The sequence below is a fragment of the Macaca mulatta genome, chromosome 11 (genome assembly GCF_049350105.2).
Source record: "Macaca mulatta isolate MMU2019108-1 chromosome 11, T2T-MMU8v2.0, whole genome shotgun sequence".
Classification (NCBI taxonomy): domain Eukaryota; kingdom Metazoa; phylum Chordata; class Mammalia; order Primates; family Cercopithecidae; genus Macaca; species Macaca mulatta.
The window spans coordinates 56,068,117-56,094,717 of NC_133416.1; the positions used below are offsets into that span (position 1 = coordinate 56,068,117).

Here is a 26,601-nt window from a genome sequence, read left to right on the forward strand (position 1 = left end):
AGGTATGCACCACCACGCCCGGCTAACTTCTTTTGTATTTTTTGTAGAGAAGGGATTTCGCCACATTGTTCAAGCTGGTCTCCATCTCCTAGGCTAAAGCAATCCTCCCGCCTTGGCCCCCCAAAGTGCTGGGATTACAGGTGTGAGCCAGAGCGCCCAGCCTGCATATTCTTTTTGAGGTTCACCTACATTGTAGCTGGTATCCATAGTTTGTTCTGAATAATATTCCATTGTATGGACACAGCATATTTTGTCTACTCATTCACATGTTTTTTTTTTTTTTTTTTGTTTTGTTTTTTTTTTTTGAGACGGAGTCTCGCTCTGTCGCCCAGGCTGGAGTGCAGTGGCGCGATCTCGGCTCACTGCAAGCTCCGCCTCCCGGGTTTACGCCATTCTCCTGCCTCAGCCTCCCGAGTAGCTGGGACTACAGGCGCCCGCCACCTCGCCCGGCTAATTTTTTTGTATTTTTAGTAGAGACGGGGTTTCGTTGTGTTAGCCAGGATGGTCTCGATCTCCTGACCTCGTGATCCGCCCGTCTCGGCCTCCCAAAGTGCTGGGATTACAGGCTTGAGCCACCGTGCCCGGCCTCATTCACAAGTTAATGGACATTTAGGTTGTCTCTAATTTTTCCAATTGGGCTATTATGAGTGAGACAGAGAAGAAAATTCTTGTGCAAGTTTTTGTGTGTATGTATGCTTTCATTTCTCTTAGGCAGATCCCTAAGAGTGAAATTATTGGGTCACATGGTAAATTTATGTTTAACATTTAAAAAAATTGCCAAACTGTTTTCCAAAGTGGCTACACCATTTTACATTTCCACCACCAATATATGAGGGTTCCCGTTTCTCCACATTCTCTCCAACACTTACCTTTTTTAAAAAGGTTTTTGTTGTTGTTGTTGTTGTTTGCAGTTTTTACAGTTTTATTTAAACACAAAACATGCACATGAGCTGTCTACTCATTTTCTTTGCCGCGCAGCCTGGGATTAGGGTTGGTGACTCTGATGGCCAGCTGGGCAGCTCTTTTCCACGATAGCTTTGCGGTTCTTGGAGGAAACATTGTGAGCTATCTCAGCACAGTAAGATTCGTTGCACAACAGCAGCACTTCCAGTTCCTTGACGTTGTGGACCAGGAACTTCCGGAAGCCACTGGGCAGCATGTGCTTTGTTTTTTTGTTGCTCCCATAACCAATGTTGGGCATCAAGATCTAGCCCTTGAACCTTCTACGAACTCTGTTGTCAACATCTCTGGGTTTCCGCCAGTTACACTTAATTTTGACATATCGGTCAGACTTCTTGGTTCTGTTTTTGACGATCTTGGGCTTCCCACGGGGTCTGAGGAAGGTTTATAAAAGTGCACTGAGGGGAGGTTGAGACAGGAGAATTGCTTGAACAGGGGAGGCGAAGGTTGAGTGAGCCGAGATCATGCCCAGCCTAGGCGACAGAGCGAGACTCGGTCTCAAAAAAAAAAAAAAAAAAAAAAAAAAAAAAGCACTGAGGAGACAGGTTTTTGAGAGGTAAAAGGACCCTCTCAAAAATCGACCGCGGTCCTCCACTGGGTAGGGGGCGCTCCAAGACATGGACTCTTCTAGCCGTTGCCTCTCTATATTAGCGAGATCCTCGTTGCTAGGAGACTAGACGCGTCTTACCGTGGGAGAGCTCAGCCTCACTGATAGTCCGGGGTCTCTCTTGTGCGAGAGCTGAGATCTCAGGTCCCACAACCGCCCACAACCAGGGGCAGTTCTGGAAGGCCCCTTTCTAGGGACATTTTTCTTCTACGCTCTGTAACGCGGGTCGAGACAGGCCGAAGCTTCTTTCCCGGATCCAATCCCCTGCCCCGCCATGCCTAAGAAAGAAAAAAAGGCCAAGACGCCCCTGTCCGATGAGGAGCAGCTGCTTCTGTTTCAACAGAAGTTGCTGGCAGAGGAGGAGATGGCCAAAAAGAAAGAGAGGCTCCTCAGCCAGTTCTTGAAGGTGATGGCCTTTTGCATTATGTCCTGCTCAACCCCATCCACCCGCTGCGCTGGCCTGTCACTGAGGAAACCTCATTTTCATCCTGACCTCCCCTCCTCCGGAAATCCTGAGACCCAGATATACTTAGATTTCAGGCAACATTGTTTGGGAGGCGGGGGTGTTATCCGCGAAGCAGGGAGGGGGTGCGTGGTATACAGCCTGGCGGTCTCTATTGAATCACAGAACTGGGACCTTAGGTCCTGTCCGCTATCCCAGCTGTCTGGAATGCTGATATTCTCCCTGGAGATGGGTCATTACAAACAACATCCTACTCTGATGCTCCCACCCTGAAGGAAATTCACCCTTGCCCTCCCTAAATGCCATCAGGCCGTTCCCATCGGAAAGGGGTAAGGTGTCAGCTGATAAATTAAGAGTGATCTTGTTTGTTGTACTGAAAGGCCCTGACTTCCTGGAGGTATATTTATTCCTTCACACAGGACAAGCTGGCCAAGGAGGAACACAACAGTGCTTTGAACCTTAATAAGATTAACACACAGTGGAGAACTGTCCTTAGGGAAGTCAAGACCAGAGAGCTTCATAAGGACATTGAGATCCTCAGCCAAACATTTGAACGAGTGGTGGACTGTAAGGACAATGTCATCAAGGTAGGCACTCTTTCCAAGGAAACCTTGAGTATGGCTTCCTGACCTCTTAATAGAATGATCCTAGTGAATTAGTCCATCTTTAAGCCCTCACAAGACACAGGCTGTGAGAAAGCCAGGCTATTGGTAACAACGGTTTTCACAGAAATAAAAAATAGAATATGGGGCTATCTTTCACCCCTCTCTCCCTTAGAGGAGCCACTCTCCTTGTAATCTGCTGCCCCAAACCAGCACTATCCAATAGTAGAGTTGTAAGGCACAGTAGACATCACCCAGTGACTTGAAATGAGTCCCACACCTTCATTTCAATGTCAGAAGGCTCAGTTCCAGAGGGGAACTGACTTGCCCAAGGTCACATACCTAGTCAGTGAGAGAGCCAGGACTCCAGCCTGTGTTTATTGATTCCCACTGCAGTGCTCCATTCAACCAAATTGTTTGGCCTCTTGATTCAACTTCAGTGGCCCTGGATAAGGTTGAGAAGATCTCCATGGGTAAGAGCAGTTCTGGATTTCTAAGCAATTCAATCAGCCATCCTTATGCTCTTGGGAGGTTCTTGAGTTCTTGATTCCATCCTATCTTTTCTTCTAAGGGATTTTCTGTACCCCTTCTTTTTTCTTACTTTTAATAGTCTACCTCCATTTACTGCCTTCTCCTTAGTCTTTTTATTTATTTATTTATTTATTTATTTATTGAGACGGAGTCTTGCTCTGTCGCCAGGCTGGAGTGCAGTGCTGTGAACTCGGCTCAGTGCAGCCTCCACCTCCCGGGTTCAAGTGATTCTCCTGCCTCAGCCTCCCGAGTAGCTACAACTATAGGCGTGTGCCACCATGCTTGGCTAATTTTTGTATTTTTAGTAGAGATGGGGTTTCACCGTGTTGGCCAGGATGGTCTTGATATCCTGACCTCGTGATCCACCTGCCTTGGCCTCCCAAAGTGCTGGGATTACAGGTGTGAGCCACTGCGCCCAGCCAGAGTCTTTTCAATTGTAAACAAAACAAAGCCCACAGTAACAGCAAATTATACATTGCCAACATGGTATTCCCCCTCTAGAAAACATACATTTCTCTTTCATAGCCTAACCCCTGGGGAAAAAGCTCAGCAGACCTTGGGCAGCTTCCAGAGATATATATTAAGAGTCCTCAAATTTGCAATAACCATTATTCATTAGAAGTTCACACCCCACCAGTTATACCTTACGGATTTTTTTCTTTTTTCGAGATGGAGTTTCACTCTTGTTGCCCAGGCTGCAGTGCAAAGGCCCGGTCTCAGCTCACTGCAACCTCTGCCTCCTGGGTTCAAGCGATTCTCCTGACTCAACCTCCTGAATAGCTGGGATTACAGGCGCCCGCCACCAAGCCCAGCTAATTTTTATATTTTTAGTAGAGACAGGGTTTCACCATGTTGGCCAGGCTGGTCTGGAACTCCTGACCTTAGGTGATCCACCCACCTCAGCTTCCCAAAGTGCGGGGATTACAGACGTTAGCCACTGCGCCCAGCCCATAACTTATGGATTTTTAAGAGGCTTTTTCAGACACTTATTGGAAGTTATCAAACACTTGATAAGAACAGCAGTGTTCATTGCCTAGTGTTCCATTATTGGAATGCTAAGTTTTGGGGAGTTATGTATCTTGTACTGCTCAAGGTCATCACCAAGGTCTGATTTTTCACAAAAAATATTTGCAACCTTAGGCATGAATGGGTTAAGGGAAGCTGAGTAGTTGACCAGGTTCACCCCGACACAATTAACTTCTTCCTACACAGCAGCCTCTCAGCTTATGATAACAGTTCTTGCTTAGGTAAATCACATACTGTTAATATTAACCACCTTCAGGGTCATTCCTGAGTAAGACTACACATATTAAATGTGGAAATGTTAGTGATCCTCACTATCTCTACTTCTTCACTTCCCTTTTACCCTGCATCCCACAACATCTGATTTCTACCCTTCTCTAGGAAACTGCTCAAGTAAAAGCCACCGGTTCAGAATTGTGACTACTTTTCATCATTTAGTCTTTATCTAACCTAACCTCTCTATGGCACTGACATTCTTGGTCATGCCCTGGGTCTTGAAACTCTCCTTTGGCTTGCAAGACACCATTCTGTCATTTTTTCTACCTCTGGGACATAAACCATTCACTCCAGTGAGTTTATCTTCCTCTCTCCATCCTCTGAACTTCAGCATTCCCCAGATTTCTGAGTCTGGCCATCTCACCCTTTAACCAGTTTTCTAGGGCTAGACAATCTTACATATTACCCTGACTTTATTTTATTTTATTTTATTTTATTTTTTGAGACAGTCTCACTGTTGTCCAGGCTGAAGTGCAATAGCACAATCATAGCTCACTACACTCAAGCTCCTGGGCTCAAGTGATCCTCCCACCTGAGCAGTTGGGACTACAGGCTCTCACTAGGATTGGCTAAATTTTTTTTTTTTTTTTTTTTTGAGATGGAGTCTCACCCTGTCGCCCAGGCTGGAATGCAGTGGTGCCATCTTGGCCCACTGCAACCTCCGCCTCCCGGGTTCAAGTGATTTTCCTGCCCCAGCCTCCCAAGTAGCTGAGATTACAGGCGCACGCCACTACGCCCAGCTAACTTTTGTATTTTTAGTAGAGACGGGGTTTCACTATATTGGTCAGGCTGGTCTCGAACTCTTGACCTTGTGATCTGCCTGCCTCGGCCTCCCAAAGTGCTGGGATTACAGGCGTGAGGCACCGCGCCCAGCTTATGATTGGCTAAATTTTAGAATTATTTTTTAATTTTTAGTAGAGACAAGGTCTCACTGTGTTGCCCAGGCTGATCCTCCCACCTCACCCTCTGGAGTAGCTGGGACCACAGGTGCACACCACCTCATCTAACAAATTTTTACATTTTTTGTAGAGATGTAGTCTCGTTACATTGCCCATGCTGGTCTTGAACTCCTGGCCTCAAGCAGTCCTCCCACTTTGGCCTCCCAAAGTGCTAGTATTACAGGCATGAGCCACTGGGCCCAGTCCATCCTAGATTTTGCATCTGTCCCTGACCTCTGTTACTAAGTGTTGTATAAGTTGTCTACTTTAAAGTAGTTTTCAAAGCTATACCCTGCTGTCCTTTTCCACTGTCCTCCTGTAGTTGAGACCTGGGCATCATCTCTAACCTAAACTATTTGTTTCCTATTTTCCACCCTTCACATTCAACTGCCTCTAGATTCTCTGCAGAACTACTACGATTATTATTATTATTATTAATTTTATTTTATTTTTAGACAGAGTCACCCAGGCAGGAGTGCAGTGGCACAATCTTGGCTCGCTGCAACCTCTGCCCCCTAGGTTCAAGTGATTCTCCTGCCTCAGCCTCCTGAGTAGCTGGGATTACAGGTGCATGCCACCGTGTCCAGCTAATTTCTGCATTTTTAGTAGAGACGGGGTTTCGCCATGTTGGCCAGGCTGGTCTCTAACTCCTGGACTCAGGTGATCCAACTACCTCGGCCTCCCAAAGTGCTGGGATTATAGGCATGAGTACTAGGGTTATCTTTCTAAAGCAGAAATCTAATCCTGTCACTCCACTGCTTAAATCTTAGTGGTTCCCCCATCTACAGGAAAAAATCCAAACTCCATAGTAAGAACATCAAAGCCTTTCATGATCTGGTTCCTACCTGTACTTTTTTTTTTTTTTGAGATGGAGTTTCGCTTTTGTTGCCCAGGCTGAGTATTACAGGCGTGAGCCACCACACCCGGCCTCTGCCCACCTGTACTTTTCATACAGCCAGCCTTGTTTCTTACCTGTGCCTTTGCATATGCTATTCCCTGTGTCTGGAATTCTCATCTCCATTTCTTCTCCAGTTGTCCTGACAAATTTTCTTATTATTTTTATTTTTATTTATTTATTTTTTTGAGACGGAGTCTCATTCTGTCTCCCAGGCTGGAGTGCAGTGGAGCGATCTCGGCTCACTGTGACCTTCACCTCCCGGGTTCAAGCGATTCTCCTGCCTCAGCCTCCCAAGTAGCTGGGATTACAGGTGCACGCCACCACGCCCGGCTAATTTTTGTATTTTTAGTAGATACAGGGTTTCATCGTGTTGGCCAGCTGGTCTTGAACTCCTGACCTCAAGTGATCTGCCCACTTCAGCCTCCCAAAATGCTGGGATTATACACCACACTGCACTCTGCCCTTTTTTTTTTTTTTTCCTGAGATGGAGTCTCATTCTGTTGCCCAGGGTGGAGTGCAGTGGTGCAATCTCTGCTCACTGCAATCTCCACCTCCCAGGTTCAAGTGATCCTCCTGCCTCAGCCTCCTGAGTGGCTGGGACTACAGGTGTGCGCCACCATGCTGGCTAATTTTTGTATTTTTAGTAGAGATGGGGCTTCACCATGTTGGTCAGGTTGGTCTGGAACTCGTGACCTCCACCTGCCTCAGCCTCCCAAAGTGCTGGGATTACAGGAGTGAGCCCGACCATCCTGGTAAACTTTCATTCCTCCTTCAAGAGTTGATACAAATGACATCTCTTTGGTGAAGGCTTTCCCAGTGCTTAGTCATATGTAGGCACTCAATCCTTTATATTCATTGTCACTCAATAAATCATCAACCTTATAGCAATTTCCATGTTATGTTGTGATTTTCTATTTATGTAACTCTTCCTACTAGACTGTAAGCTCCTTTGGGAGCAGTGGGCATATCTTTTTATCTCTGAATCCTCAACATCCTGCACAGTGCTGGTACATAGCAGGGGTTAGGTAAACATTTGCTGAGTGAGTGAATAGTCTTCCATCAGAACCTATTTCACAGGATCCTTTTATCATTGTAAACATATAAGGTAAAAGCTATCTCTGTGTAGAGGTCATGGTAGTTTACAGTGAGTGGACTCAAGGTGCCTGGATCATGTGGGCAATTCCATAAATGCTTTTCTGTTTAATCTTGTTTTACTTTTTTGAAGGTAGTACATTCACATTATTCAAAATCCAAAAGAAAAAAAGGTTATATAGAGAAAAGTTCCTCCCCACCAGTGCCTTCCAGGTACCCAGTGTTCCTTCCAATAATTCTAGTTTCATAAGGAAATCTTTTTTCTTTTTTCTTTACATAAATGATCATATTATATACTATTCTGCCCCTTGGTTTTTTCACTTAATAATGTATCTTGGAGGCTGGGCACAGTGGCTCATGCCTGAAATCCCAGCACTTTAGGAGGCCAATGCAGGTGGATTGCTTGAGCCTAGGAGTTCGAGATCGGCCTGGGCAACATGGTAAAACCCTGTCTCTACTAAGAATATAAAAATTAGCTGGGTGTGGTGGCATGTGCCTATAGTCCCAGCTACTGGGGAGGCTGAGGTAGGAGGATCACATGAGCCTGGGAGGCAGAGGTTGCAGTGAGCCAAGATTGTGCTCATATATATATGAGATTGTTCCATATTTTCCTGTAAACAGCTTCTTATTTTACAACTGCATAGTATTCTGTATTGCAGTTTACCACATTACTTTTTCCTCTGTATTTTTATTTGGGTAATTGGATTTAGATGCTTAGCGATGTTGTATCAAGAGACACATATTGTTTAGCTCTCTTTTTGTGATGTTAGCAGCTGTTGATCCATTAAATCATTGGGAGATGCAAAAATGCTTATTTTTAAAATGTTTAAATTGTATTTTAGAAATGGGGATGGGGCCAGGCACAGTGGTTCATGCTTGTAATCCCAACACTTTGGGAGGCTGAGGCAGGCAGATCCTTTGAGCCCTGGAGTTCGAGACCAGCCTGGGCAACATGGTGAAACCCTATTTACAAAAAAACTTAAAAATTAGCTGGGCATGGTAGTGTGTGCCTGTAGTCCCAGCTACTCAGGGGGCTGAGGTGGAGGATCAATTGAGCCTGGGAGATTGAGGCTGCAATAAGCTGTGATCATGACACCTGACCCAGCCTGGATGACAGAACAAGACCCTGACTCAAAACAAAAAGAAATAGAGATGGGGTCTAGATGTAGTGATCCAGTAAGGAAAAAAAAAAAAAAAAAGAGAGAGAGAGAAAGAAATAGAGATAGGGCCCTCACTCTGTTGCCCAGGTTAGTCTCAAACTCTCGGCCTCAAACCCTTGCTTCAAATGATCTTCCTGCCTCAGCCTCCCAAAGATCTGGGATTACAGGTGTGAGCCACTGTGTCTGGCCTGATTTTCTAATAGTATCGTTCATTTTTTGTTCATTAGCTTGAGTATTTCTGAAAAGAGATACTTCCCCTCATTTTCTTTTCTTTTTTTTTTTTTTTTTGAGGCGGAGTCTTCACTCTGTCGCCCAGGCTGGAGTGCCGTGGCACCATCTCGGCTCACTGCAAGCTCCGCCTCCCGGGTTCGCGCCATTCTCCTGCCTCAGCCTCCGGAGTAGCTGGGACTACAGGCGCCCGCCACCGCGCCCGGCTAATTTTTTGTATTTTAGTAGAGACGGGGTTTCACCGTGTTAGCCAGGATGGTCTCGATCTACTGACCTCGTGATCCGCCCGCCTCGGCCTCCCAAAGTGCAGGGATTACAGGCGTGAGCCACCGCGCCCGGCCACTTCCCCTCATTTTCTATTCAATTACTCAAAGCTATAGTTTATACAGGAAAAGCAAGATAAATGCTTGATTATTTCTCTTGCCTTTAAGTTTTTTAAAAAATTGGTTGTCTGGTATCCTCCAGTGATAACTGATTAAAAAACAAAACAAAAAAAACCTTCTGGCTGGGCGCGGTGGTTCACACCTGTAATCCCAGCACTTTAGGAGGCCGAGGCGGGTGGATCACGAGGTCAGGAGTTCAAGACCAGCCTGACTAACATGGTGAAACCCCATCTCTACTAAAAAATACAAAAAATTAGCTGGGTGTGGTGTGTAATTCCAGCTACTCCGGGAGGCTAAGGCAGGAGAATCACTTGAACCTGGGGGGCGGAGGTTGCAATGAGCCGAGATCGCGCCACTGCACTCCAGCCTGGGTGACAGAGTAAGACTCCATCTCAAAAAAATAAATAAATAAAAAATAAAAAATAAAAATAAATAAATAAATAAAAATTCATTGCACTTGGCTTCTCACAGAATGACTGTTAGGCTCCTGGAGGGATCATCCTAAGAACAAGCATTCTAAGGGGCGGGAAGCAGAAACTGCCAGGCCAGCCAAGGGTTATGCCTGGGACTGGCATAGTGCCACTTCCACCGTATTCTATTGACCCATGTAGTCATAGGGTCTGCCCAAATTCAAGGAGCTGGAAGAAGAGACACCACCTTTTGATAGGGGAGTGGCAAGGTCACATAGCAGAGAATCGTAGGATGGGAGATATTGCTGTGATTTTCTTTGGAAAATCTGCCTCAGTGAGGCACTTTATATTGGTTCCTGGGTCCTTCTGACATGACCCTTTTGGTCTTTGATAGCTTCTTTGCTATCTTTTATGATAAGATACTCCAGGTTCTGCCTGGAGCGGTGGCTCATGCCTGTAATCCCAGCACTTTGGATGGCCGAGTCAGGCGGATCATAAGATCAAGACCATCCTGGCCAACATGGTGAAACCCTGTCTCTACTAAAAATGTAAAAAATTAGCTGGGCGTGGTGGCAGGTGCCTGTAGTCCCAGCTACTCAGGAAGCTGAGGCAGGAATCGTTTGAACCCAGGAGGCTGAGGTTACAATGAGCCAAGATCAGACCACCACATTCCAGACTGGTGACAGAGCGAGACTCCATCTCAAAAAAAAAAAAAGATACCCCAGGGTCAACTCATTTTCTGCATCAGACCTCAAAGCACTCATTTCTCCAAGAATCCCTGATCCCTTTCAGGGGTGGCTACATCACTGTAAATGTTAGTCATCCACAGGACACTGGCTGGCTTCATGGGGCTCCTTGCTATCACTTTTTTTTTTTCTTCTTCTTCTTTGAGACGGAGTCTCGCTCTCTTGCCCAGGCTGGAGTGCAGTGGCATGATCTCAGCTCACTGCAACCTCGGCCTCCTGGGTTCAAGGAATTTTCCCGCCTCAGCCTCCCGAGTAGCTGGGATTACAGGCACGCGCCACCACACCCAACTAATATTTGTCTTTTTATTATTTATTTATTTTGAGACAGAGTCTCGCACTGTCACCCAGGCTGGAGTGCAGTGGCGCAATCTCAGCTCACTGCAACCTCTGCCTCCTAGGTTTAAGCAATTCTCCTTGCCTCAGCCTCCCAAGTAGCTGGGATTACAGGCGCCTGCCACCATGGTCGGATTTTTTTTTTTTTTTTTTGTATTTTTAGTAGAGACGGGGTTTCACTATGTTGGCCAGGCTGGTCTCGAACTGTTGACCTCATGATCCACCCACCTTGGCCTCCCAAAGTGCTGGGATTACAGGCTTGTGCCACCGCGCCCGGCATTTTTGTATTTTTACTAGAGATGGGGCTTCGCCATGTTGGTCAGGCTGGTCTTGAACTCCAGACCTCGTGATCTGCCTGCCTCCCAAAGTGCTGGGATTTTGGCCTCCCAAAGTGCTGGGATTACAGGTGTGAGCCACTGTGCCCGGCCTTTTTTTTTTTTTTTTTTTTGAGACAGGGTCTTGTTCTGTCACCCAGGCTGGAGTGCAGTGGCATGATCTCAGCTTACTGCAACTTTGAACTCTTGGGCTTAAGCAATCCTCCTGCCCAAGTCTTGTGAGTAGCTGGGACTACAGCCTGGGTAATTTTTATGTTTTTTTTTTTTTTTTTTTTTTGTAGAGATTGGGGGGGTCTCACTGTGTTGCCCAGGCTAGTCTTGAGCTCCCAGGCTCATGTAATCCTCCCACCTTGGCTACCCAAAATGCTGGGATTACAGATGCGAGCCACCTTGCTCAGCCCTTGCCATCACTCTTGCTTTACACGAGTGAGGAGGACAACTAGCATTCTTAAAGCCAAATTGGCAGTAGGAACAAATAAAAAACTGCAAGCTGAATATATTTTTATTTTCTCACACAGATGCCATTCAGCTGGAATGGTAACTCTCTCTTTCTGGCCTAGTCTTTAGCTAAAGATCTGTCCGAAGCTGAGGAGCAGTACGCCCGTGCCCTGCGCAGCCACTTGCACAGTGTTGACCAGCTTTTGGCCCTGCAGAGGCACCGGCTCAGTCTCCTGGAGGAAAGTTACAACATGGAGCTGGAAGCCCTAACCAAGGAGTTTGAGACAGAAAGGTATGGGGGCCTAAGAGAAGATGGGGAATTGAATCCAGGGGAGTGTCCAGAGTCTGTGTCAAGGAGTTGCCTGTAAGCAAGTGGCTAGTATCTTGGAGCATCCCACATTGATTATCACAGGACCCCCAGCAGAGAATATCTTGGTTCCTTTTAAACAAACTCTGGCTTAAGTTTGCAGCTCTAGCTTCCCTTTACTTACGTCAGGCCCCCTATCTGTGTGCCTTCACCACCCACTTTCTTCTTTTTTCTTTCACTATTTTTTTCTTTATTTATTATTATTTTTTATTGTGTTTTGTTTTTTCAAGATGGAGTCGCGCTCTGCCGTCCAGGCTGGAGTGCAGTGGTGCGATCTCAGCTAACTGAAACCTCTGCCTCCTGGGTTCAAGCAATTTTCCTGCCTCAGTGTCCCCAGTAGCTGGGACTACAGGTGCGTGCCACCTCACCTGGCTAAGTTATTGTTTTACTTTTTTTTAATAACTCTTTTTTTCTTCTTTTTAAGTTTAACTCCTCAAATTCCTTTTACCAGCTACCCATTTTCTTTTTTTTTTTTTTTTTTTTTGAGACGGAGTCTCACGCTGTTGCCCAGGCTGGAGTGCAGTGGCGTGATCTCGGCTCACTGCAAGCTCCGCCTCCTGGGTTCACGCCATTCTCCTGCCTCAGCCTCCTGAGTAGCTGGGACTACAGGCGCCCGCCACCGCGCCCGGCTAATTTTTTGTATTTTTAGTAGAGACGGGGTTTCACTGTGGTCTCGATCTCCTGACCTTGTGATCCGCCCGCCTCGGCCTCCCAAAGTGCTGGGATTACAGGCTTGAGCCACTGCGCCCGGCCAGCTACCCATTTTCAACTATCAAAATCCTACCCATTTGGCAGGGAACAGCGATGGGAGAGAGACTTCTCACTGTAACCTTTTGTACTTTTTTGAAAGTACATGAATGTATTACCCATTCAGAAATCAAAATAAAATAACTGTATTCATTCTTTCTAGTCCTAAAAAGAATAGAGCCTTCCCTCTCTCTGTTCTCCATCAGTACCTAAGAGTTTGTACCATTCATATAGATTTATTACATACTGCTTTGAATTGTCATTATTGGTCAATATCCTGTATCCCTCAGAGCAGGGACAGTGTCTTGTCTCCTACAGGAAGACAATTATTGACCAACATGAGAAAGAGATTCACTATCTACAAGATATCTTCATGGCCATGGAGCAGAACTATATAGATTCTGAGTATGAAAGCAAGCTGGAGTTCCAGAGCATGTGGAATGATCTCAAAAACATGGTACGGAGGGAGAGTAGATAGACAAGAAGTGGAAGGAGGTGATAGAAAAATGCTCAAGGAGGCTGGGAACAGTGGCTTACACCTGTAATCCCAGCACCTTGGTAGGCCAAGGCAGGAGGATCACTTGAGACTAGGAGTTCAAGACCAGCCTGGGCAACACAGAGAGACTGCCATCTCTACCCCCCAACCAAAAAAAAAATAAAAAAGAGCCAGGCGTGGTAGTGTGCGCCTATGGTCCAAGCTACTTAGGAGGCTGAGGTAGGATGATCGCTTGAGCCCAGAAGACGGAGGCTGTAGTGAACTGTGATAGCAACACTGCCCTCCAGCCTGGGTGACAAAGCGAGACCCTCTCTCAAAAAAATTTAAAAATTAAAAAATTAAAATGCTCAAGGCTACTAGAGGTAGAAGAGACCCCTTTAGCCAACACAGTGAATAAAGTATCTATTGCCACTGTAGGTATCCCTACTGCTTTTTGTAATTTTGTGAAAATTGGTTGGGAGGGAGGACCATTCTAAAATGTCAAGGGAATGCATTTTAGAGCTAAAAAGCACCAAGGAGATCATCTGGCTTCACCCCTGTGATTTTCAGATGAAGAAAGTAAGGCCCAATAGGTAAAATGACCTGCCAAAGTCATGCTGCTGGTCTGTGGTAGAACCAGGAGAATCTAGGTCTCCTGCCCCTTGATCCAAAGTGCTTTCCGTTGTCCTCGAGGTTGCAAACTTAGCCAGCCCACAGACCTAGGTTTGGGTATGGAGTTCTTTGTTTTTATTTATCCCATAGTGTTTTATAAAATTTTTTGAATAAGCATCTTACACTTGAAAATTGGAGATTTCATAAAAACATCCAAATTTTCAGCTTCCCTTGAAAAATTTAAAGATCTGGCAACACTGGGCCACATTTCCAAATGGCAAGGCTCATGTGGAGCTCAGTGGCTGCCCCTCCTCCTCCCAAATGCAGCATTTCCTCTCCAGTTCACCACAGGCCCCACCCGGCCCACAAAACTTATTTATATCATCTGCCTGGTCTTGTGTAGGCATTTTCATTGAAGACCTCTGTACTAAACTATGCTACAAACAGTTCAAGAGGGTGAGGTTGCTGGTGGAAGTGAAAGGGCACTAATGAGGTAATTCCAAACATTTGCTATTTTGGGGTCACTTGCTAGAATTTAGAAGAGAAGCACTTTCTAAGGCTGCACCTGGAGAACATAGTAGAAGATCTGTGGAGAAAGTTCCAGGATGTACTCAAGAATTACACTGATGCCACAGAGGATCGAAAGGCTGCCTTTGAGACCCTACAGGTGAAGGATGAGAAGAGCTCCAAAGAGATTGAAGTACAGATGAAAAAAATACAGAAACTACAGGTTAGTGTATACTCACTAACCTGTGAGTTACTCACAGTGAAATACTCACTGCTCTAACTGCTCTATTATCCCCTCTTCTGCCTCCCCTCGTTTCCCCTGGGCCTCATCACTGATTGGTTGGGAAAAGATGATATGCTCTGATTTCAGTCCCCAGGCAGCCCTTTTACCTGTCTCACTGAAGACCCTCATTTGGCCAAGTGTTTCCCCTAATCTGTTCCTCTAGGATGCCATAACTATTTCAAAAGGCAAGATCATGATACACAGCCGTGAGAGTGAAGATGAGAACCGGTATATCCGTAACGACAAGGAATTGGTCCTTGTACAACTGCGAAAACTTAAGGCCCAAAGGACTCAGGCCCGGGCAGCATCCCAGAAGAACTTAGTCAAACTCACCTTGGAAAGTAATGCCACCCTCAAGGCCCTGAGAAAGATTGTTGATAAGGTAACACAAGGGAGAGGACAGTCAGAACGAAGTCAAGGAACCTGGCTCCCTGCAAGGTTAAAGGAATTTGGAAAGGATAGCGAAGGCTTCTTCCTGCTTCCTGGCTGAGTGGACACTTGGAATACCTTTTTTATTCCATGTTTCCTCCCCTCTTACATTAATTTATTTATTTATGTATTTCTACAGATGGGGTCTCACTGTGTTGCCCAGGATGGTTATGAACTCCTGGCCTCAAGCAGTCCTCTTGCCTTGGCCTCCCAAAGTGCTGAGATTAGAGGTGTGAGCCACCCTGGTGAGCCCCTTCCTACTTTTTTTTTTCTTTCTTTCTGGTGAAGACAGGGTCTCACTCTGTCTCCCAGGCTGGAGTGCAGTGGCGCCATCTTGGCTCACTGCAACCTCTGCCTCCTGGGCTCAAGCGTTCCTCCTGCCTCAGCCTCCCCAGTGCATGGCTAACTTTCGTATTTTTTGTAGAGAGGGGGTTTCGCCATGTTGCCCAGGTTGGCTCAAACTCCTGGCCTCAGACAATCTTCCCACCCTGGCTTTCTTTTTTTTTTTTTTTTTTTTTTTTGAGATGGAGTCTCACTCTGTCGCCCGGGCTGGAGTGCAGTGGCCGGATCTCAGCTCACTGCAAGCTCTGCCTCCCGGGTTTATGCCATTCTCCTGCCTCAGCCTCCCGAGTAGCTGGGAGTACAGGCGCCCGCCACCTCGCCCAGCTAGTGTTTTGTATTTTTTGGTAGAGACGGGGTTTCACCGTGTTAGCCAGGATGGTCTCGATCTCTTGACCTCGTGATCTGCCCGTCTCAGCCTCCCAAAGTGCTGGGATTACAGGCTTGAGCCACTGCGCATGGCCCACCCTGGCTTTCTAAAACGCTGGGATTACAGGCATGAGCCACTGCATCGAGCTCCCTCTTACATTTTAATTAATTAATTATTATTATTATTTTTGAGATGAAGTCTTACTCTGTTGCCCTGGCTGGAGTGAAGTAGCATGATCTTGGCTCGCTGCAACCTTCACCTCCCCGGTTCAAGCAATTCTCCTGCCTCAGCCTCCTGAGTAGGTGGGATACAGGTGCGCACCACCACACCCGGCTAATTTTTGTATTTTCAGTGGAGACAGGATTTCACCATGTTGGCCAGGATATTCTCCAACTCCTGACCTCAGCGATCCACCCACCTTGGCTTCCCAAGTGCTGGGATTACAGGTGTAAGCCACCGCGTCTGGTCTACATTTTAAATTGAAATGAATTGGCCAGACGTGGTGGCTCATGCCTGTAATCCCAGCACTTTGGGAGGCCAAGGTGGGAGGATAGCTTGAGCCCAAGAGTTTGAGACTACCCTGGGCAACATAGGGAGAGCCCATCTCTACCAAAAAAAAAAAAAAAAAAAAAAAGCTGGGCATAGTGGCACACGCCTGTGAGCCCAGATACTTGGGAAGCTGAGATGGGAGGATCACTTGAGCCTGGGACATCGAGGCTGCAGTGAGCCATGACTGCACCACTGCACCCCAGCCTGGGTGACAGAGTAAGACCCTGTCTCAAAAAAAAAAAAAAGGACAGAAAAGACAAAAGAAATGAATTAATAATGAATGAGTTTTTGGCTGGGCACAGTGGCTCACACCTGTAATCCCAACACTTTGGGAGGCCAAGGCAGGCGGATCACCTGAGGTTGGGAGTTCGAGACCAGCCTGACCAACATGGAGAAATTCCATCTCTACCAAAAATACAAAATTAGCTGGGCATGGTGGTGCATGCCTGTAATCCCAGCTACTCGGGAAGCTGAGGCAGGAGAATCGCTTGAACCCTGGAGGCAGAAGTTGCAGTGTGCCAAGACTGCACCACTGCACTCCAGCCTGGGCAACAACAGTGAAACTCTGTCAAAAAAAAAAAAAAAAAAAAAAAAAGTGAGTTGTTTTTTTTTTTTAAAGAAATGAATTAATAATGAATGAATGATTTTTTTTTTTTTTTGAGACAGGGTCTCACTCAGTTGCCCAGGCCGGAGTGTGGTGGCACCATCTCGTCTCACTCCAGCCTCTACCTCCTGGGCTCAAGTGATTCTTCCACCTCAGCCTCCCCAGTCGCTGAGACTGTAGGCATGTGCCACCACACCTGGCTTTTGCAAATTTTTTTGTAGAGATGGGATCTTCCTATGTTTCCCAGGCTATGAATTAATTTTACAATAAGAATAGAAAATACTTGGAATAGTGTGTGTTACATGGTAACCTCTATTTGCTATATGTATTTATTGTTATTGTTTCCCACTTGGATGAGTAGCTTCCCTGGGTTCAAACAGGGGAACCAACTCCACTAGCTTCCCTCTCCACTCCCTTTCCTAATATAAACTCTCTTCCTGCTTCAAATAGGGTGAAAAGATCCTTAAACTTGCTGAAATATGTAGGAAATTTGAAACTGAGGAAGAAAAGGTGCTGCCTTTTTATTCATCAGTATTGACTCCTAAGGAGCAGGAGGGGATTGAGGAGAATAATCTAGAAGAGCTTACTGAGGAGCTTGCCAAGGTAAAGGCTGGGGGATGGTGGGGCATTGGGCAGCATTTGCTAGTGGGTCTCGCTGCACACCTTCTCCCTACAACTCCACTCCCAGGTGATGGTGGACTACACAGGAATGGAGAATTTCTGGAAAAGGTACAACAAAGTGAAACTGGAGCAACTGAGCCTCCAACACAGACGAGCCCAGCTGCTAGATATCAATGGAAAGCTGCGGGAGATGCTGAAGCAGTACTTGGATGGCATCTCAGTGAGTGACGAAGTGCTGAGCCAGCTCAACCCACTCTTTATAGTCAACTATCAAAGCAATTTACCCCAGCCCTTGTCCATACCTATAGCCCATCCAGGTGATAAACAACATCCAACCACTTAAAATATAATTGAAGCAGCCCACGTGATCTTCCACAACCTGTGATCTAAGGAAAAAAATCTTTCAACTCCTAGAGATTTTTTTTTTTTTTTGAGAGATGTACGGATGTTGCTATTAAAAATTTCCATGGAGTTTATGAGCTCCTTGTATCTTTTCCATATTGGACAGAGCAGTCCTCTTTGAGGACACTAGGAACACTGTGGTCCCAGGGAATAGAGAGAACAGCTAGGCAACTACCAGGAGGCTCACTGCTCAATTAAGCATCCCTCCTCAGAATCAGGGCGCCATCAGAGCCAAAACCCATACCTTAAGGACTTAGAGATCCTATGGGAAGACTCAAGACCAGATCCTTAAAGTCAGTTAGGACAGCAAGAAGAGGCCAGGGGAAGAGGTGATCCAGGGCCTACAACCACCCCCATGCCAGGCAAGATGCAACTAAGAATGCTTTTTTCCTCAGCCCTTTACCTCATTCCCACTTTCAAAGGCAGTCTCAGAAAGTATCAGATGAAGAATGCAAAGAAGTTTTTTAGAATTTATTATTTATTATTTCTTTTTGCTCTTGTTTCGTTTCTCTTCCTTGAGCTTCTTTTTGGAGACTTTGGGTCTGTTGGCCTTTCTGTATAGGTGATACCCAATGAGGCCCAGGAGGGCTGGCACAATGGCCATCCCTACCAGAGGCAAAATGCCCTTCACCAGCTTTAGCCAGTAGTTGGCTCGGATTAGTGCAATCAGCTCCACGTCATACTGCACCACTGCATCCGCTAGAGAGGCAGAGGGGTGGAGAGGGTTAGACTCTCAGTGCATTTTATCCAGGGCTCAGAATCTGAATGAAAATAGGGAGGGTAGGCCACAGCAAAGCCAACAACTATGAAGCTGACAAGATTTAAATGTGGGGTTGAATTCCTTTAGACAAGAGTAGAGGAGGATTATGAGCAGAGTTCAGTGATAGTCATGTTGACCCCAACTACACATGTGGCTTGGGTCCAGTGACAAGTCTTTGAATGCAGGAAAACTTTCTGTGAATATGAAATGTAAGACTCTTCTCTATTTGTAAGTGGGAGAACCTTCTATACTAACTACTAACTTATCGTATTTCCAAATAACCACATGGATAGAGTCTTTGCAGGTCTGAAATTAAATGGATTTAAACTAGACTTTAAAAAATCAACCAACCAATGAGCACATTCAACGTGATTATGAGATAACAGGAGTTTCAGCATAAGAACTGAAGAGGAAGAAGGATGAGGATGCTGCTTAAGAAGTAAAGGGGCAGGTGGAACAGAAATGAGTGGGCGGAAGAGGCGCAAATAAGCAGCACTGGGAATGGGGAGGTATAGGGCTTTGGGTAAAAGAGTTTCTCCTTGGTTGCCCTACCCTCCTTCCAGGCCTTCCTCTAAGCTGGAACTAGAATAAAAATTATGAGCCCAGCCAGGCACGGTGGCTCATGCCTGTAATCCCGGCACTTTGGGAAGCCAAGGCAGGCGGATCACCTGAGGTTGAGAGTTTGAGACCAGTCTGACCAACATGGAGAAGCCCCATCTCTACTAAAAATACAAAATTAGCTGGGCGTGGTGGCACACGCCTATAATCCCAGCTACTCGGGAGGCTGAGGCAGGAGAATCGCTTGAACCTAGGAGGCAGAGGTTGTGGCGAGTGAAGATTGCGCCACTGCACTCCAGCCTGGGCAACAAGAATGAAACTCCGTCTCAAAAAAAAAAAAAAAAGAAGAAGAAGAAGAAGAATTACGAGCCCAATACTCTGTGAAGTACAACACATTTTAGCTAATAGAACATTTGTTAGAACTGAAAGCAAAAGATACGCATTTTGGGAAATCTGTCCATCTCAACCCTTCAAAAATAGACATCGGCAGTGACCTATGATGGCTTTTAAAGTTATGGGGTAGACTTGGCTTTAACAGTTGCTTTTTGTTTTGTTTTGAATTACTTGACTGTGATTATTTTTACTATCTCTTCCCTGATGGAGGCTGAAAGGAAGCGGGGTGGGGGGGGGGCGGCTGTACAACTGACACAGCGTAGAGTTGTAGAAAAGGGCAGGAAAGAAGCCCAGTGTTCTGGGAAAGGTGGTGGCACAGGCAGTTCTCTTCCCTAACAAGTTACTGGCTGCTAGAGGTCACACCAGGTGGCCTCATCAGGTTATTTGTCTTTAGTCCCTGTTGGTGATATGAGGAAGAAAAAAGTGGCCCTGGAGATGGAGGCGCCAGCCACTCCTGTCTGTCTAAACAAACTTGGTCTGGACCTTCTCAAGCATTAGACAAAGTATATAGCTCCTTACAGCTCTTAGGGACTGGGTATTTCGATGGCCTGAGAGACAGGCCTAGTCAGATTACCTGGGACAGATGGTGGAAATCCTCGTTTTCCATAGGCCAAGTGAGAAGGAATGATTGCCCTTCGCTTCTCTCTGAGGGAAGGAATGTCAGTCACAGCCAGAGGCAGGAGAGGTAGGCCAGCAGCCTCAGTCCAGCTGAAGCTCCTCCAGCAAAACCCTCTGGATCTTCACACCCAAAACACGAACTTTTCCACCTGAACACCAAACAGGCTGGCCAGCAAAGGTGTCCATCTCCCCATGTGCCTCAACTCCCCAACAAAAGCAACAGCGCAAGAAGCACAGAGGCTTTGGATGCCCTCAGGGTTCCCACTGACCTGGACCTGTCCAGTGGGAAGCAGGGTCCTTTATTCCACATTCTCCTGCTTCTTAAGGAGCGAGGATGGCAGAGAAAACCTCTTCCCATGCAAAGAGGGTACCCAGGCCCACCCCTGCCCAGATACTCACCCCACACACATGTCTAGAAGACTCTGCTCCAGACCTTGAGGAAGAAGACACAACTGAACTGGAAGCTATCCACCTCCCCCAAATCCCATGACATGAACACCAAAGTCTTCCTCCTCCATCCTCAATAGGCCTTGCCCCCACTTCTTAAATCTCTGGCTTCCAATTGGGACAAGTGGAGTATTAGAAGTGAGGTTTGAACCTCAGAAGGTAACTGGTAGAGCCCTAGGGTCTTACTCATTTCAGGGGGGAATTTCCAGGGCAGCTTTGGAGCTGAAGAGGCTAAGAAAGGGCTTAGGTTGTGAAGAGGTAGAATGGGAGGCACAGGTCACATACCTGGAATCACCTGCTTTTGGCCAAGTTCTATAACCAGAGGGTCTCTGGTCAGGGAGGTGTCAATAATACGTCCATCTACCAAGCTTCCCTGGGGGGAGAGAGCATCAAGAGCATACACCTACCACCCTCTCCCTCCCAGCAGGCGCGCAACACACACCTGGACCGCTGGGCGGCGGCAGCCCCCTTACAGCGGCAGCCTAGCCTTCCCCTTACCGCTGTAAGGAACAGGAAGCCCCAGAGGGCTGGCGCTTCTCGGAGATCTCTCCACCCTGCACTTCTCCGTGCCAGGTAGGAACTGGCAGAAAAGCAAGGAGGAAAAAGAGGCACGGAAGAGCAACGCCTCTCCCCTCGCCATGTGCTCGACAACCCCAGAGCCCCGAGTTTCTTCTCCCGAACCGCTTGCCACGTGTCCAAGCCAAAGCTGACGTGTTTCAGCAGGGCGCCACCCCCTCCCAGGCCCCGCCCCGGCCCCCGAGACCCCTCACCGTGTAGTGTATGTGGAGCGTGTCTCCAAAAGCAGCTGGCTCGGCACATGGTTCGAGGGGCTCCACCTACGATCGGACTACAGGGGTCACGGATGCTCTTCCAAAGATCCCGTTCTCGCTCCTAGACCCAGCACCACCCCCAACTCAGTTCCCGTACTTCCTTCCCGGCTCCCAGATTCGTTGAGATCCCTGTGTTACCCCACAAGGCTCGGTCCACGGGTGCTGAGGTTAGGGACTATCTCCTCACCAGGGTCTCCACTTGGAGGGTCCGGACGGGACTTTCAGTTTCGAACCCAGCCTCAGCCTGGCACACTGCCGCACTGAGCAGCAGCAGCAGCAGCAGCAGCAGATGGAGCGGGAGGAGTGAGGGGCGCAGGGCCATGACTGGGCGCGGGGCAGGGAGCCGGGGCACCAGGACAGGCTGTTCGGGTGGCGGCGGCTAGGACAGCGTTCCCGCAGCGCTCAGGCCAGACTGGACGGGACGGGGCGGGTCGCGATGCTAGAGCTCCTCCTCCTGCAGCCCTTCCTCCACCTTGTCCCCACCTCCGAAAGGGAGGAGGCCGAGGGGCGCCCTCTGTACCCTCCAAGATCCGGAGGGCGCAGGTTCTGACCCGTTCATTAGACGTTCTGTCCTATAATGTGGGTTGGGCCAAATAATAGCACCCATTTACGATTACCTACTGTGTGTCAGGTGCTAGTCTCTAATCCTCAAAACCAACCTAAAAGGTCAGCATAATTGTTTCCATTTTACAGATAAGGCACAGGGTGCTCAGGATGTGCCCAAGGTCATCAGGCTAGGTGGTGATACAGACAGGATTCAAACCCAGAACTGCCTGAGTCCAACGTGGTTGCTGTCTGCTCTTTCCTCTAAGTTACGTCTCCTTGTGGCTATCCTGGCAGTGTCTGGCTGGCCCACCCCACCCAGGCAGTTGTCTCATTCCTCTCCGACCTCCAACTACTTCAGCCTGAATTTCTGGAGGTTATAGATCCAAATATCCGAAAGAGGGCAGGGAGCTGTCCTATCCCTATCCTTTGAAAAGCTAGCTGAAAAGAGCAAGGCGCTGTTTTCCTGTAAGAACAGGGTAAACCCCTGACCTTTTCCTCTGGTGCTACTACTTCCTTTCTCCTTTCATCAACAAACTTCTCAAAGGACAGCACACATAACCCCTTTATGTTTGTGTAAAGACGTCACTTTTTTTTTTTTTTTTGAAACGGAGTCTCGCTCTGTCCCCGAGGCTGGAGTGCAGTGGCACGATCTCGGCTCACTGCAAGCTCCGCCTCCTGGGTTCATGCCATTCTCCTGCCTCAGTCTCCCGAGTAGCTGGGACTATAGGCGCCCACCACCACGCCCGGCTAATCTGGTATTTTTATAGAGAGGGGATTTCACCATGTTAGCCAGGATGGTCTCGATCTCCTGACCTCGTGATCCGCCCACCTCGGCCTCCCAAAGTGCTGAGATTACAGGTGTGAGCCACTGTGCCCAGCCGACTTCACTTTTTTTTTTTTTTTTTTTAGACGGAGTCTCACTCTGTGGCCCAGGCTGGAGTGCAGTGGAGCAATTTCCACTCACTGCAACCACCGCCTCCCAGGTTCAAGCGATTCTCCTGCCTCAGCCTCCCAAGTAGCTGGGATCACAGGCGCCCGCCACCATGCCTGGCTAATTTTTGTATTTTTAGTAGATAAGGGTTTCACCATGTTGGCCAGGCTGGTCTCAAACTCCTGATCTTGGTGATCCGCCTGCCTCGGTCTCTCAAAGGGCTGGGATTACAGGCGTGAGCCACCACGCCTGGCCAGACTTCACTTTTTTTTTTTAGGAGGAGGAGTTTTGCTCTTGCTGCCCAGGCTGGAGTGCAATGGTGCGATCTCGGCTCATCACAACCTCTAACTCCCGGGTTCAAGCAATTCTCCTGCCTCAGCCTCCCGAACAGCTGGGATTACAGGCATGCGCCACCACGCCTGGCTAATTTTGTATTTTTAGTAAAGACAGGGTTTCTCCACGTCGGTCAGGCTGGTCTCAAATTCCCAACCTCAGGTGATCTACCCGCCTCAGCCTTCCAAAGTGCTGGGACTGCAGGTGTGAGCCACCATGCCCAGCCCACTTTTTAAGAGTTTGTTGTTGTTGTTGTTGTTTTGAGACAGAGTTTCACTCCTGTCGCCCAGGCTGGAGTGCAAATGGCATGATCTTGGCTCACTGCAACCTCCACCTCCCGGGTTCAAGCGATTCTCCTTTCTCAGCCTCCCAAGTAGCTGGGATTATAGGCACCCACCACCACGCCTGGCTAATTTTTGTATTTTTAGTACATGGGGTTTTGCCATGTTGGCCAGACTGCTCTCAAACTCCTGACCTCATGATGTGGCCGCCTCAGCCTCCCAAAGTGCTGGGATTACAGGCGTGAGCCAATGCGCCCGGCCAACAGTCTTAACTGCACTCATTCTTCCAATCCATCTGTAACAACCCGGACTTCCTCCCTATCTGCTGTTTCTGTTAGTGGCTCTGCTACCAGCATTCATTCTTCTTTCATCTCCCACATCCAACGGGTCTACTCTGGATTCTCCTTCCACAGTCTCTCCAGCTCCTCCCTTCTATTCCCATAGCTACAACCCTCCCACCTCAGGATAAGAAGCCTTCATTATCTCTCATTTGTATTGTTTAAAAAAAAAAAAAAAAAGTCCCCTCAGCAGGAGGGAATTTCTAGGGGTGATGAAATGCTCTATATTTTCAGAGGGATGTGGGTTACATGGGTGTATGCATTTGTCAGAACTTATCAAACTATACTTACGATCTGTGCATTTCACTGTTTGCAAATTACGTATCAAAATATTTTTTAAGTTAAACAAAAAAACCACAAAACTACATCTCCAAGTCTCCCTTAAAGCTGGATATGACTAACTGACTAAGTTCTGGCCAAGAGAACATAAACGAAGTGTTGGAAGTATTGTCTTGGACTTCCAAGAAGGCCCTTTAAAGAGTTAACTAGGAAGCATCCTTCTGTGCTCCTCTCCCTCCCCCAATCATCTTTCATTCCTTCTGTCTGCTATCTGAAATGCAGATGAGATGAATTAAGCTCTAGAAGCCATATTAGACCATGAGATGACCATTAGGATGGAAGCTGCATGCTAGGATGGTGAAGCAAAAAGAAGCATAAGTCCTTGTTAACTGCAGAGCCACCATGCCAGTTCTGGATTGCCTACCACCAGACACTTTTATTTTTCAGTTGTATCTGAAGCCCCATTCTTTGTGGGGGGAAAAAAAGTCTAGTCAAGTGCAGTAGTGAGAAGGGGGAAAGAGGAGTTCTATCTGTAACTGGCTGTGAACAATTGAGATGCCTATCTTCAGACCAGCCGCTAGATACTTTTTTTTTTTTTTTTTTTTGAGATGGGGGTCTCTGTCAGTCAGGCTGGAGTATAGTGGTGCAATCTTGGCTCACTGCAACCTCCGCCTCATGGGCTCAAGTGATCCTCCTGCCTCAGCCTCCCAAGTAGCTGGGACCACAGGGGCATGCCACCACACTCAGCTAATTTTTACATTTTTTGTAGAGATGCAGTTTCGCCATATTGCCCAGGCTGGCCTTGAACACCTGGACTCAAGTGATCTCTGTCCGCTTCAGCTTCCTAAAGTGCTGGGATTACAGGTGTCAGTCACCACGCCCAGCTCACCATTTTTTTTTTTTCTTTTGACAGAGTCTCACTCTGTTGCCCAGGGTGGAGTGCAGTGGTGAGATCTTGGCTCACTGCAACCTCCACCTCCTGGGTTCAAGCGAGCATATCTGGCTAATTTTTATTTATTTATTTTTATTTATTTGGATGAAGTCTCACTCTGTCTTACCCAGGCGGGAGTGTAGTGCTGCGATTGTGGCTCACTGCAGCCTCTGCCTCCCAGGTTCAAGCAATTCTCCTGTTTCAGCCTCCGGATAGCTGGGACTACAGGTGTGTGCCACCACACCAGGCTAATTTTATATTTTTAGTAAAGATGTGGTTTCACCATGTCAGCCAGGCCAGTGTCGAACTCCTGACCTCAGGTGATCCACCTGCCTTGGCCTCCCAAAGTGCTGGGATCACAGGTGTGAGCCACCATGCACAGCCCCAGACACCTTTTAACTGAGGCAGAAAGACACTTCTTTTTTTTTTTTTTTTGAGACAGAGTCTTGCTCTGTCGCCCAGGCTGGAGTGCAGTGGCGTGATATCGGCTCACTGCAAGCTCCGCCCCCTGGGTTCACGCCATTCTCCTGCCTCAGCCTCCCAAGTAGCTGGGACTACAGGCACCCGCCACCACGCCCGGCTAATTTTTTGTATTTTTCTTTTTAGTGAAGATGGGGTTTCACCGTGTTAGCCAGAATGGCCTTGATCTCCTGACCTCGTGATCCACCTGCCTAGGCCTCCCAAAGTGCTGGGATTACACGCGTGAGCCACTGCATCTGGCCTTTAAACTTCTATCTTGTTTAAGAAAAGTCTTGGCGTGGTGGCTCATACCTGTAATCCCAACATTTTTGGGAGGCTGAGGCAGGAGGATCACTTGAGGATTGCTTAAGGCCAGGAGCTCAAGACCAGCCTGGGCAACATGGCAAGACCCTATCTCTACAAATAATTTAACAATTAGCTAGGTATGGTGGTGTGCTCCTGTGGTCTTAGCTACTCAGGAGGCTAAGGTGGGAGGATCACTTGTGCCCAGGAGATCAAGGCTGCAGTAAGCCATGATCATACCACTGCACTCCAGCCTAGGTGACAGACCTTGTCTCAAAAAATAAGCCCCTCATCCCTAGCCTCTCCCTACTTTGGACCATTGTGTACACTGCTGCTATCTACAGTTTCAGTCCCATCATCTGCCCACTAAAAAGCCTACCATGGCTTCACATTGCCCACGTGAATAAAATTCCAACTCCTTGACATGACAACTGAAAGCTTGTCATCCGGCCCTAATCTGCTTTTCCAAACTTGGCTTTTATTCCATTAAACTGAATCCCTTTTAGAGACAGGAACTTCATGTTTCTCATTTCTAAATCTTCATTGCTAGTATAATTAATGTCTGACACATAAATGCTCAGTAAATGTTTGTGAATTAAGCCAAACTCCCTTCCTGCTCAAGGACTGTGGTCTGGCATCAGACAAACCTACATCTTTCTGTTTCCATCTCTGTGCCTGCACACATACACTTCTTTTACCTATCAAGCTCCCTCCAGGCTAAGCTCGAATATCATTTCCTCTGTGAAGTCCTGATTCTCTTAGCTAGGAGCTCCAGGCATACACTTGTGGATATTATTATATTTTTCCTTTTGTTGCAGTTATTTGTGTATGCCCCATTCCTCCCTTCCTATCTCCCCCAGAGCCAG

At 47.3% G+C, this 26,601-nt stretch overlaps 2 protein-coding genes and 1 pseudogene across 7 annotated transcripts; 1 reads left to right on the forward strand and 2 right to left on the reverse strand.

Moving 5' to 3' along the window:
• Positions 1–827: 827 nt before the first annotated feature.
• LOC107000855 (large ribosomal subunit protein eL32 pseudogene) lies at positions 828–1,579 on the reverse strand (annotated as a pseudogene).
• Positions 1,580–1,612: 33 nt separating this feature from the next.
• On the forward strand, positions 1,613–18,000 carry CCDC65 (coiled-coil domain containing 65). 2 transcript variants are annotated; one of them, NM_001194281.3, is given in 8 exon segments: positions 1,613–1,973; positions 2,450–2,617; positions 11,546–11,715; positions 12,856–12,994; positions 14,157–14,354; positions 14,578–14,796; positions 17,156–17,308; positions 17,394–18,000. In NM_001194281.3, coding segments are annotated over 8 exon segments (1,455 nt in total). In that variant the 5' UTR covers positions 1,613–1,841; the 3' UTR covers positions 17,670–18,000.
• A 171-nt stretch (positions 18,001–18,171) lies between these two features.
• Positions 18,172–21,792, reverse strand: FKBP11 (FKBP prolyl isomerase 11). 5 transcript variants are annotated; one of them, XM_077954041.1, is made up of 6 exons: positions 21,522–21,792; positions 21,003–21,395; positions 20,790–20,877; positions 20,457–20,490; positions 20,014–20,084; positions 18,172–18,427 (listed from the first exon to the last, which is right to left on the reverse strand). In XM_077954041.1, exons 1-6 carry the CDS (start codon positions 21,654–21,656, stop codon positions 18,210–18,212), a joined length of 939 nt encoding a protein of 312 aa, XP_077810167.1. In that variant the 5' UTR covers positions 21,657–21,792; the 3' UTR covers positions 18,172–18,209. The 5 variants fall into 5 exon arrangements, with proteins under 5 accessions (XP_077810167.1, XP_002798602.2, XP_077810168.1 ...); XM_002798556.4 differs by having other exon boundaries at positions 18,175–18,427; positions 21,003–21,340; positions 21,522–21,762; XM_077954042.1 differs by having other exon boundaries at positions 18,175–18,427; positions 21,003–21,351; positions 21,522–21,658.
• Positions 21,793–26,601: the final 4,809 nt, after the last annotated feature.